The 13,510-nt window shown below is 46.0% G+C and overlaps 1 protein-coding gene across 1 annotated transcript in view; it reads left to right on the plus strand.

Moving 5' to 3' along the window:
* The window catches only part of LOC146336855 (BTB/POZ domain-containing protein KCTD5-like), a 41,811-nt gene that overhangs the window by 10,455 nt on the left and 17,846 nt on the right, over positions 1-13,510 (plus strand). Inside the window, exons 4-6 of the mRNA XM_084817892.1 lie at positions 107-198; positions 619-714; positions 2,018-2,143. Coding sequence (XP_084674018.1) covers positions 107-198; positions 619-714; positions 2,018-2,143 — 314 coding nt within the window. The remainder of the gene's footprint in view (positions 1-106; positions 199-618; positions 715-2,017; positions 2,144-13,510) is intronic.

The raw sequence follows: 13,510 nt of genomic DNA on the forward strand, positions 1-13,510 counted from the left end.
TGGCCACACAACACCTCTTGAGGCCTGTTGGTGACAAAGACTTTCTCTCAAGAGACTGGAGTCTTGAGAGGCCTTTTTTTGTATGTTTGTTTTCGCCTTCTATCAGGTGTGCTTGAAGAAGCTGAATTCTACAACATCACATCCTTAATAAAACTTGTGAAGGACAAAATAAGGGAAAGAGACAGCAAAATCTCACAGGTGGGTCTCTCTTCACTTTAAAGTTTTGCTTTTCTTTTGGGGTAGGTCTTTTGTCTTGGGTTTGTTTCAGCATGTGTGGCTGTGTTTGGCAGCACAATGGGGAGTGGTTCCTGGTGGCACAGTGCAGTGTACCCCTTTCCTTCCCGTTCTAGAAACATTTCTCCTCCCATAAGTGAAGTGTTTATGTTCTTGTGACATATATTTGGGCCAATACCAAGAGGAGAGCAGTAGCTATGTCCTTTCCAAAGTGCTGGTGCTAGGCAGGCTCCAGTAGGCGAGGGAAGGGGCTTTCTTATGTTTTCAGTCCCAGTGGGAATGGGGAAGGAGTCAGGAGAGCTGTTTTAGAAGGCATGACAGGGACTCAGTTGGCTATCAGTTTCCTGGCTTCTGCTCCACCTGTCTCTCTGTGTCTCACCATAGGTGCCAGTCAAGCATGTTTACAGAGTGCTGCAATGCCAGGAAGAGGAGCTGACTCAGATGGTTTCCACCATGTCTGATGGCTGGAAATTTGAGCAGGTAAGAGAACAAGAAGTGAATGGCTCAGGTGATGTGGAAGTTGCTTGAAGGGGTCAACATAAATTCCTTTGTGTCTCCGTCATCCTTTTGACAACCTTATAAGGAAATAGGGTCATTTCTATAATGAAGGTTAGGGAAGGTGCTTAAGCTTATCTAAGGCTATGCAAAAATAACAAAGAGCCTTGCCCAATGAATTTATTCTTGTATAAGTTTTCATGGACACTTGTCCACTTCATCTGATGCACCCAGTGAGTTTGTGCCTTAGTGACACTTGAACCACTGTGTTGCACCAACTCTGGGCATTCTTGTGGAGAAGAATCCAGTACATGCCCCTTCCTTTCCTCCAGTGCTGGGCCAAGCTCATTCTTGGAATCCAGGCAACCTTTTCAAGGCAACGATCCACTTGTTCTACATTCTGTTTTTGTGCGCAGTTGAGAGCTCTTGGGGCAGATTGCGGAGCAGTCATTTGGGAATGCTCAGGCATGTCTCAGCAAGTTGTAATAAGAACAGTTAGCTGCTTGAGTATGTGTTGAAAAGTTAGATGTTCTCATAAGTAGGCTTTACGCTGTGGCCACTTTGTGATATTTGTAAATCAAAATGTTCCATCAGCAATACATGTGGTCAGTACTGCAGTAGCAAACAGGGGTCTAATCATGGGCATTTGTTTAGGCAAACACTGCAGTTGGCTGCAGGGGAGAAGATGTGTCATTTCCTGTGAGCAGTGAGAGTGTGTTGCTGGTGGTCAGGGAGGTGACAGAGATCTTCAGGGTACTGATTGGAACAATTAATGGAGCAAGATCTCTGGGACAGAGGCTAAGCAACTATCAGAACTGTCCCTGCAACGGGGAATAGTTCTCCAGGAGCAAAGGAAAGTGCGTTTTCCTCACAACTCTCTTTCTGGGCCCACATTTTGTAAGGAGCATGGTGATTGCTATAGGCCTCCAATCTTCCTTCCTTGCAGCATTGCTAGAAGGCTTGGTTCTTGGGGGTTTCACAGCTGGATGTATAGGTGGCCAGGACATAATGGTTCCATTAAGCATTCACACTGGAGTTCCATGGGGGCCACCGAAGCCTCCAACATTCGTAGAGTATCAAAGCCACTCTTGCCTGAGCATAAATAAAAGTAGTGACGTGTTTCTCTTCCTATTCTCTGTGCTGTACCTGTGGGCAACAAGGAATTCCACCTTTATTTAGAAACTCAGAATGTTGGCTATTGAGGTTTGGATTAAGACATTTCAAGTTGTGTCAAAAGCTTTGGGCCGCATACAGCTCAACCACCTTGAGCCTCTCTTTCCTGTTCCAGTTAGTCAGCATTGGATCCTCCTATAACTATGGGAATGAAGACCAGGCTGAATTTCTGTGTGTCGTCTCCAAGGAGCTGCACAACACCTCTTATGGAACAGACAGTGAGCCCAGCGAGAAGGCAAAGGTGCGTCGTCTTAAGGCTGGAAGAGAGTGCTCCAAGGCCCAGCCACTGCATTCCTGTACCTTCAAAGATTATTGGATAGCTGCTGCTAAGAAAGAACCTTGCCTGGAGTTCCTCTGTCCACACTGCCTTGAGTGTCCCCCCCCCCGCCCCCCCGCAGACACACCCTGCTCAAGCAATTGTGGGAAGGTGGAGCTCTGTCATCCACTGACATCTTCCCACATCCAGGCATGTCTTTTGACTTGGGATGCCTCTGTGCCTGCGTCAGGCATTTGGGGCATTTTGATTTGAACTGATTTTTTAAAAGGGAATACCAAAGCCACCCCACAAGAATCTGGCCAAGGTGTGCAAGCAGTAGCTGTGTCCTCAGCAAAGTGGGTCTTTTGGCTTGGATGTTGTTTTTGTTCTGTTATTGTTGTGTTTCTAATTGTGTTTTAATGCATTTAATGTTTTAATCGAGTTTTATTTATGATTGTAAGCTGCCTTGAGAGCCATTTCTTGGTAGAAAGGCGGAGTACAAATCAAATCAATTAATTAATTAAGGCCTCATTTGAGTGCTTGTTGCATCACAGCTGCCACAGTTTGCGGCTCGCGCAGGGGCACCCTAAGCCTCTGTTGGGCATGGTCGTGCACTGAGATGAAGATGCAAGGGCAGTTAAGCATCCAAGGCAAACCAAAACAGAGAGAGTAGTCTCAAGGTGCTGTAAACATGTATTGATGAAAAGGGCTTTTCATCAATAAAATCTTTAACAGCATCCTGAGACTACTCTCTCCATTTTGTGTGCACTGAGATGCCAGCATCCCTTTGGGCTTGTACCCATTTCATTGCTGGAGAACTGGGCAGATAGCTCAACTGTATGAAGACCCCAGAAGAATGGCTAATCCTTAATTTATAAAATGGCAGTTATTTAACATTCAGGGGATCAATCCATGGGCATAAGTTAGATGCCAGACACCTCTGCACATTTTTTCCATGAAGCAGGTGGTTACATTGGTCAATTTCTCAATATTGCTGGTTAAGAAGCTGGCAAAAAGTGTATTGAGCACTGTGAAAGCAAAAACAAGCACTTGAAGTCTGCCTTGTATCTTGAAAGGCTTGGGTAAAAATCCTTGAATAAACTCTTGAATTACTGAAAATTCATAGTATTCTTGTAGCCTTGCAGAGGAGACAGTTAGAACCCAAGATTTAGTGTGTTTGTGTGGTGTTCCTACAGTATGTGGCCTTTGTGCTCTGGAGGGAAGTATCAAAGCTGAAGTTTGTGTCTGTTGAGCAGGACACAAAACAGGATGCTGTCAGAGCCTCATCAGTTAGTAGATATGCAAGGCGAAGCTAGAGGAGACTTAGAGGTCCAGATGCTTACATCATTGGCTAGTCAAGGTTCAGCCGGACCTCAGACACACCATGTGGAAATCCAGTAGTCCTTGTAGGCATGAATCCTCTTCAGCCCACAGCCTGCAGAGCAGTCATAGTGTTTGAGATATGGAGGAAAGGACAGTGGATGTCTAATGCATGGGAAGAAAGGCTGTGGGGAGGATGGACATGCAAAGGATACAACAGGACAAAGGTGTAAGGGTCTACATGGAGTTTGGGTAGATATTTTTTGAAGACTGCAACCACATTTATGTACATTCTTAAGTGTTTTTTTTAAAATATTGCTATTAAATATACAAATTTAATATTTATGTTAACATAGAATATCTAAGAGCACAATCCTGTACATGTCTACTCAGAAGTAAGTGTCACTGAGTTCAAGGGGACTTGCGTATCCAGGAAAGTAGGTATAGAATTGCAGCCTAAGACTCCCACCCATTATTAAAGGTTAACCATGATTAATAGAAAGGAATTGGTGGAAGTTGGACAAATGGAGAAGGAAGGGAAAAGGAGTAAAGAATGATTCAGAATAACAGTCCAAGTGAGTATTCCAAAGCTTATTAAACTGTATTCCCAGGCTGCCCTGCTAATACCCATACGCTGGAAATCCATTTTCTGTATTTGGAGGGACATTACTAGATCAGGGGTGGGCAGAGGTTAGGCTTGTGGGATCTTTGTTTTTCACCGGAACCCCGAGGTCTACCAACTGGAGCCAGGTGCAAAATGGTGGCCGAAGAAGGTGGAGACAGAATTGTAGAACAAGGTGCCTCTGAGCAGATATTCAGCCCCGGAATGCGTTTCAGTACCAGAGGTGGGGCTGCTGTGCTGCTGTTACTACTACTACTACTACACGTTTCTGTACCACTCAATATGAGAGCTGAAAGTCTCTGGTCAGTATACAGAACACAAAACCATAAAATACAATAACACAGTAAAAGATTTAAAACAGAATAAAACCAAAGTAAAAACAAGTGTAAAGACCAGCAGCAGTGCCAACGTCTAAAAATGCACTAATGCAGTTTTTAAAACTGGAGGGCTAAGAAGCCTGGGGAAATAAAAAGGTCTTCACCTGGTGCCCCAAATACCACAGTGCTGGTGCCAGGTGTGCCTCTCTGGGGAGGGCATTCCACAGCTGGAATACCACCACTGAAGACACTCTCTCCTGTGTCGCCACCCGCCTCGCCTTGTTTGTCGGCACACCTGGGCCCAGCCAGATATATATGGAAGGAGACAATCCATCAGGGAACGTGGCCCTCAGCTGTTCGCAGCTTTGTAAATTAATACCAGCAATTTGAATTGGGCCTGGAAACAGACTGGCAGCCAGTGCAGATTGTAAAGCACTGATGTGATACGATCACACTGGCCAGTGGTTCACCATCTTGCTACCCTATTTCAGACTTGGTGATATTCCCAGACTGTTTCTGGAAGTTTGTGTTGTTTCACACACAAACCCTTTTGCACTCCTGTTTTTCCCCCTTGATTTTAGCCATCTAATTTGGGAGGGGAAAAAAGGCTCTTTGTTGTCTATCTTGTTCAGCTGCTGGGAGTTGGAACCCCTTGCTGGTCTGTTGCAAATCAGCTGGAGACTTACCTGTAGAGTCTGATCTACCTTCTGCCTGCCCGTGTGTAGATTTCTAATGTTTCCAAGCTAGTAACTTTTAGCTGCTGGAAACGTGTGATTTTACCACAACATTTCTAGACCCCAAACTATAGAAAATACTCCAAAGGTGCCCTGCTTTTGAAGGAAAGTTAACAATCAGAACTCGGTACGATATTGCATTGTGAAAAGTCATCTCACTACAACAATGCTGCCATAACACAGTCCCATCAAATATGCACTGGAGAAGCTTTAGGGGTTTGCATGGGCATCATTTGCTGTCCTTTGCCAGTGTCTATGCACATTCTGTTGCTAACAGATTAGCTAGTCCTTTGGCAGCTTTATATGTTGCTTTCAATAGCTCACTTTTCTACTGCTGTGTCGTAACTGTCTCAGGATTGCCTGGCTTAGGTGCTAGATTTTTCAGTTCGAGATTTCCTTTTACATCATCTCCCAGAGAACACCCCCCCCACACACACACTGGCTCTTCTGGGTCACCCTACATACTTAAGATGCTGGCCTGGTGCTTCTGGGGTCATCTTGCACAGCTCTTGTAGCAGTTCCTTGTTAAGACAGATCCAGGCCAGGCTTCTCAGATCCAAGTCTGATTCTCTGTTCATAGGACTGCACAGATTTTCCTTGTGGTGGGTGACTGTTGAAGTGAATGGGCCAGTCATCCAAAGGTAACCAAACAGAAGCCTTGAACCTTCTGCCGCCTCCCTCGGATGCCAAACAGCTTGAGGGCCTTTAGTAGAAACATTTGTACTTGCTTTGGCTTTACTCAACTTGCACTCTTTTCTTTTCCTTTCCTTTCCTTTCCTTTCTTTACACTTGCTGCATGAAACTCAGAGTGAAGACGAGGAGACGGATTACGATATGAATGACTCAGATTAAGTGTGAATGCAATGGTGAGCACTAGGAATTCACCCACCTGCTTCCCGCTTCCCTCTCCTGGTGGTGCATCTTGTGTTTGTAGCTGCCTTTATCCCTAATGGCAGGTGAAAGTGCGTTGGTAGACGTGTCATTAGACTGCCTGGTAACCCAGTTGTGTGTTGGCTCCTGTCTGTCCTGCTGCAATTGGCCTTCAGAGGAAATGTTTTGCAATGAGGGGAAGCAAGATTCCATTAGCGAGCGTTCAAAAGCAGTTTAACCCACAGGGCAACACTGAACCAATCTACTCTGCAGTTGTGGAAAGTCAGGGACCTCCTGAGCATGAGATAAAAGATAGTACAAAGTTTTATGGGCCACAGTGCAGTAGGCTTTCTGTGATCATCACAGATCTCTCGAAGCCTTTGTATTGTATTTTTTTCTTTAAACTAGTATGCCTTTAGGAATTTTGTAATGATGAATTTGCCTGCTTTATGGATCACATGGTTCGAAACATACTCTTCAGTGGAATATGAACAATGGCTTTCCGTTGGGGCTGTGTTCAGACTTCTAATCTGTTATGAGAAGAGGGGCCTCGGAAACAAATCTGTGTTCCTTCTAGATTAAGTAGCCTGCTCAAAAAGCATTGTGGTGCTTTGACATTTAGAAGGGTGTAGCCTCGTTTTTGGCTGATTGGACAAACGTTTGAGGAGGATTGCTGTCACTGTTTCCAGAACCTCTATAGAAAGCTGCCCACTCCTAGTGTGAGTGAGCAGATTACAACTGTGTACAGCAAGAGTAGAGAACCTCTTGAGTAGAGAACCTTTTTGCCTGAGGGCAAAACTGAACTTTGTAGAAGCTATTGGGGGCCACATTCCAGTGGTGGGTGGGGCCAAAGGCAAAAGGGGAGGGCCCCAAACACAAAACATGCCGGCCTGTTGTAGTTTAGAGCCCTTTCCACCAGTAACGAGGCCTTAGGGGAGGCATTTCAGGCCTTAGGGGAGGCATTTCAGCCTTTCAGAATGGAGGAAAAGTGCACAAAAACAGGGAAGCCACCAAACATTTGGGGGTTGGGGCAGGGGGAGGAGCCATGGCTGTCTGGGGAAGCCTGGAGGGCTGGATGCAGCCCATCAACCTAAGGTTCCCCATCCCTTGTATACACATTCCAGTTTTAGCCAGATGAAAGGAGAAAGAGAGAGGTGGAGGGAGGAGAAGGGTGCCAGGATTTTAGAAGTTTTGAGTCAGGAGGATCAACTGCTCCAATGGCGATTGCTCCAGAAAGCAGCACTGGAACCAGCCCGTGGCCACCCAAGTTTATCACAGACAGTGAAGGGAGCATGTGTGGCTCTTAGCCTGTGTGGTATGTGAAACCAAGAGAGGGCTCACCTCCAGTCACCCCGTGAGCTTCATGGCTGAGGGGTCTACATAGGCTTAAGGAGGGCTGGTGTGGGCTGCTGCCACCCCTCATCTCTGCAGTAGTATCTACTAAAAGCAATGCCTCATGTGTTAACCTGCCCCCCATAATGGGAAAATTGGTGATTAGCCTTGTTAAACACTACCTATTAACACCAGCACTGATGAAAACAGGAGAAGCAGGTGAGTGTATAGCAGGGAAAGTTGCTGGGAATTACTTGGGTGAGGAAGTGGAGGAAGAAGTGCAGTGAAAGTCACAGGCATGTTGGGTAGACAAGGAAATTCTGGAGCTTCAACATGCTGGAAGTGGGTATTTTTCCCTCAATGCAGAGGCAATGCCTCTCAGTGCCATCAAAAGCAGCAGGAATGCCATGCAGGTTCAATAAAAATCAGTAATTTTTGTAATAAATAATAACAAATTGGATTTTTAACATTCAAATCTGATTTTTTTAGATTTGTAAATAATCATAAAGAAAATACAAAATGTAACTACGTTACTTTTTAAATGAGGGAGACAATTAAGTCTCAGCATAAATATACTAAACCTATACTTACAGTCTCATAAAAATGAAATACTGGCTATATCATGCTCACACATATTGGTAGGAAATTCAGTCAGACATGGGCATTCTTGAAAACAGCTTGTTCTACTCTAAGTACTAGCTCTTGCTTCTTGGCCATTCTGGGCTTTTGGTTTCTGTTCCTCTGACTCAAGTCAGATGTGCAAAGACACAGGCTGGATCTGATTGTTGTTGTTCTGTGCTTCTGTGGTGGTGGAGGTGGGCCCAACAAAGCAGAGGAGTTGGTCAAGACAGAAAGACAACATAGCAGGGTGGATAAAAATGCAAATACTAAGTCTCTCAAATAATAGGTTGTTATTAAACATGGGCAGGAAGAGCTGGCTGGAAGGCATGTTTGGCTGCCTTGTTTCACCTGGGCTCTTGATTAATCTGTTTCATCTCCTCTCCTTCAGGTAGTAAAGGGCTTGTGCCTGGGAAAAGGTGTGAGCCAAAGGGCGAGAGCACAAGGGCTCTTGGCCTGTGGCTCTCAGCTGAGATGTGCAGCTGGCAGGAGGTGGAACAGTAGCCAGACCACAAGACTCAGCAGTAGTGACTCTCTAGTATAGGTGGGAAGTGCAGGCGTAGGGTTGGGCCAGCTGAGCAAAGACATTGTGGAGGAGGGCAGGGCCCAGGAGTAGCTCAAAGCTGGCAATATTGCAAATCGTGTATTTTGAGAGTTTTTTGTGTGCTTTCTGTTTTTCTTGTTTTGTCTTGAGTTTTAGTACCTGCCTGATCCTCCCTTGGATTTACTCTGGTGTGAGAGTCTGGAGTGGTCTGGTTTTGGGGCCAGCGTGAGAGCCTGCATGTCCGAAAGTTCCTACATGAGGTGATTCAGGTTGTAGGTAGGAGTCATGCTAAGTGGCTCTGAGGGAGAGACAAAGACTACTTACCATGATGATTGGAGAGTGGTGGAGGCAGAGTTCGGGTGTGTTTTGTAATCCTGTGTTTAAATCATATTAAGTTATGTATATGCTTTATGTACTCTATATTGAATGTCTGCTGTTGCCAACAGCTGGTTTGATATTGCCTGCATTTTATAAGCATCTCATCAACCTGCTTGCTTGCCCTTGCACTTCCTGATTGTCAGCATTGGTGTGGCGGGGAGTATTGCCCTTTAGCATGATGGGACTGGGCGATCGGTAGGGGCCTATTTCTGAGTGTTCTGAAAAGGTATGTAGAAATCTCTGATGGAGAAGAGATGGTTGTTAATTTGCTCACTGCAGGTAAAAATTCTGTTGTGTCATATTGGAAGAAGAGTCTTGCCTCTCTGTTGTCTGATTGGTTTTTCCAGATATGGGACGTTGCTGTTATGATGAAAATGACTCCATCATCCATATTCATTATTTTCATTAGTCAGAATCAATGTTTTATAATTTATGTATTTGTAGGATGAGTTCTTATTTACTTTGGTATATCTCTTATTATTTATTTTGTATGTTTCTTATGGTTTTAATAACAATTTCTTTAAAATACCAGAATAAGTAAGAAGGGAGTGGGGGTGCCCAAATGCCAGCTGTGGTGAACAGGGGGAGGAGGCATGAGGGACACTGCTTGGAGGTTGTTCCCTTGGCTGGACTTCCATCCATCAGGATCCAGGTTGCCCTGCCAGCCTGCCCTCTATTCTGGTGGTGCTGTTAGTTAACACCAGGTCCATACAAACTAAAGCCTCTGCCATCCATGGTTTCATTGTGGGTGAGGAGGCTGACCTGGTATGCATTACTGAGACCTGAGGGGGAACGTGGGAGGGGGTAGTCTGCATCAGCTCTGCCTGCCTGGATACTTGTGTCAGTGCCAGCACAGGCAGGGGAAGGAGAGCGGCTGTGGACCATAGAGATTCTGTCGCCCTCACCAGGAGATCCTTCTGCTTTAGTGCTAGATTTGAGGGTTTGCATCCGGTGTTGGGCCAGAGAGACAGAATAGGGATCACACAGGTATACTTCCCACTATGCTGCCCAGTGGCCTCCCGATTCAAGCTTGCCTTTTGGAGCTCAGGTAGCTCCCTGGTTCTCAGCAGAGCTACAGGGGATGAAGCAAGCGGGATGATGGCTGGAGTGTAGATGGTGGAAAACACTCCACGATGAGGATCAAGCACTTGCTAGAGCACAGAGCTGTGCCTGTCATGTGGCAGTGAAGGCAGCCTCCATTGCCTCCTCGAGTCGCAGTCCAACAGAATTGTTCCGTGTGGTTCAAATCTTTTAACATTTACCCAGCAAATGAAATGTTAGAGCCCACGGACACCTGCTGTGATACATTTGCAAGGCACTTTGGGGACAAAGTTGCTTGTCTGCATGCCGACTTGGGTACTACAGTACATGCAGATCCAAAGAAGGTGTCCAGTGCTCTGTCTGGTCCAGTTCTTTGGGATCTGTTTCAGCTTTTGAAGCCTTATGATGTAAACAAGATGCTTGAGGCTGTGCGCCCAACTACTTGTATTCTTGATCCGTGCCCTCGTGGCTAATTCGAACTAGGTGGAGGGAACTGACTGGGCATCAGGACCGACTTTCTGACACATGCTGGCAACCTGGCACAGAACACAAAATACAGCAGAACTCTTTATTGCAGCAGATCAGGCTACACAGACCAGCTTTCCAGAGCTTGCAGCAAAGCTTAGAGTGTTTATAGACCTCAATAAATCAAATAGCCTAGGCGGAAATTATTGGCATGTTGCTTTGTTTAAGAGAAAGTTCCAAGGCTACAACGCACACAGAGTCAGAGTCAGCATTCAAGTCCACAATAGATTTCAAGCCAGGCACTCAATGGTACTGGATTAAAGACAGACAAGAGTGCAGGATTAATGAAAAGTCCAGGCAAGAAAGTTTTTCGGGCAATTAAGATGTTCTCAGCAAAGACTTTTCGGCCTCTGCACCAGCATAAATACTGGGGAACGGCTGCTACAACTCCTCTTCTGATGATCTGTTCTGAGGGGCATCTGCCTGTAAGCAAGCACCACATCTAAGACGGCATCATTGTTCTGCCCGCTTGAGTTGACACCGTAACCTGATGCCGTAACCTTCCCCTGCAGAATCTTCCTCCTGCTTGGATCTCACAATGCCAGGCTGTCAATCAGAGGCCTCCCTCAAGGAGCTGTGGCTGATAGGTTCCTCCTCCTTCAGCCTTCAATTGGATGGGAAGCTAGGCAGAGCTAAGCCCTCAGGCCCCAAGAGCTTCCCACGACTGGACTGCGTTCTAAACCATCCTGCTCAAGCTCTGAATCAGACTATGGCTCCAAAGCCATAGGGCCCTCAGTGGTGCTTGGGGTATGCCTGACACTGGGTGGATCCAGTGTGTGGTTAATAGTAGAGAAGACTCCTTGGAAAAGGGTGACAGTTAGGAGCAGAAGAACTAGGAGCCACTCTGCACCAGTGGAAACAGTGGAGCTACGGAACCGTTTCCAGGTACTTGCGGATGAGACTGGAGGACAGCCTGCAGAGGAAGAACCACAGGGGAACCCACATGAGAGCGAGCAAGAGGCTGAAGGTCAGTCAAGCAGAGGCGAGGAAACCCAGGCCTACAACAACAACAAGAGAAGAGTGGTAGGAGTGGGAGACCCCTTGCTCCGTGGGATCGAAACCCAAGTATGTCGCGAAGACCCGTGGACTCGCCAGGTATGCTGTCTCCCGGGAGGACGGATTAGAGATGTGACTGAAGGGTTGCCTGCACTCATAAAGCCCACTGACAGGTATCCCTTTCTTCTCATCATGTGGGAACAAATGATACCGCCAAGCGGAGCTACGAAGAGATCACGTCAGACTTTGAAGCTTTGGGAAGGAAACTCAAGAGCTTTGGGGCCCAGATAGTTTTCTCATCCATCCTTCCAGTAGTCAGAAGGGGGATAGAAAGAGAAAGAAAAATACTCCGGGTGAATGACTGGCTACGAAGGTGGTGCCGATGAGAGAGATTTGGATTCTGGGACCACGGGCTATACTTCCTGGAAGATGGGCTGTTGGCAAGGGACGGGTTGCACCTCACAAAGGATGGGAAGAATGTGCTTGGCCACAGCATGAAGAACTTCATCAGGAGGGCTTTAAACTGCATCCTACAGGGGAGGGAGACGTAAATTTGGGGGTAACAACGGATGAAGGCTCATGCACTGCAACGGAGAGAACAACTCTAATAGCACCCAATAATAGTCTTCACAGACATGTAGGAAGAAAGCCAGACCATGAAGCACATATACTAATGCCCAGAGTATGGGAAACAAGCAGAACGAACTTGAACTCTTAGTACAGGAGGGAAATTAGGACTTGAGGTGTAACTGAGACTTGATGGGATGACTCTCATGACTGGAATACAGCAATTGAAGGATGTAACTTGATCAACAAGAACAGGAGGAACAGAAAGGGAGGTGGGGTGTCACTATATGTGAAAAATACATATCTCTGCACAGAAATACAGGACGATGAGCTTGGTTGCCCCATCGAGAGCATCTGGGTAAACATAAATGGAGCAAAGAATAAAAGGAACCTGGTGGTCGGAGTCTACTACCAGCCACCCAATCAAGGAGAAGACGAGGATGGAACTTTTGAAAAGCAAGTAGCCAATGTTTCAAGGAAGCATGATGTAGTAGTAATGGGGGACTTCAATGTCCCCGATATTTGTTGGGAGACCAATTCTGCAAAACATGGCCCCTCCAGGAAATTCCTGACTTGTGTGGCGGATAACTTCCTCCTACAGAAAGAAGAGGAAGGAACTAGAGGATCGGCTATCCTTGACTTGGTCCTAACCAACAGAGATGACGTAGTGGATAAAGTAGCAGTTACAGGAACTGTGGGAAAGCGACCATGTTATACTTGAGTTCTTGGTTCTAAAGGAAGCAAAAGCCGAGTGTAGTCAAACGCATACCCTGGATTTTAGGAAAGCCCATTTTAATAAACGCAGATCAATGATCAGTAACGTCCCATGGTAAGCGACTAATAAGAAAAGGAGTCCAAGATGGGTGGGAGTTTTTAAAAAAGGAAATGCTCAAGGCACAATTACAAACAATTCTGACAAGAAAAAAAGGCAGAAGACAACAGAAGAAGCCAATGTGGCTTTACAAAAAGCTTACAGATGGCCTGAAAACAAAGAAGGATACATATAGGAAGTGGAAGGAAGGCAAGCTACAAAGGAAGAGTACAGGCAGGTAGCACAGAATTGCAGGAATGGTGTCAGGAAGGCTAAAGCTGAGGACAAGCTGAGGTTAGCAAGGGATGCTAAAAGCAACAGAAAGGCTTTCTTCAGATATGCGCATAGAAAAAGACAGAGGACAGAAATGGTGGTTCAACTATTAAGGATGACAAAATGATAACAGATGACACAGAAAAGGCAGAAGTGCTCAATTCCTACTTTGGCTCACTCTTCTCCCAAAAGAGGGTCTATGACCCCCCTGGCAAAGGTGAAGTACAGGCTGAAGGGGCAGGATTGCAGCTTGAGATCGGTAGGCATATGGTCAAGGAACACCTAATTACTTTGAATGAGTTCACATCTCCAGGGCCAGATGAACTGCATCCCAGAGTAATAAAGGAACTGACAGAAGACATCTCAGAACCGCTGTCTGTTCTCTTTGAGAAATCATGGAGGAC

Source organism: Heloderma suspectum, chromosome 12 (assembly GCF_057233095.1).
Source record: "Heloderma suspectum isolate Gila_16-S chromosome 12, 16-S_ref, whole genome shotgun sequence".
Taxonomy (NCBI): Eukaryota; Metazoa; Chordata; class Lepidosauria; order Squamata; family Helodermatidae; genus Heloderma; species Heloderma suspectum.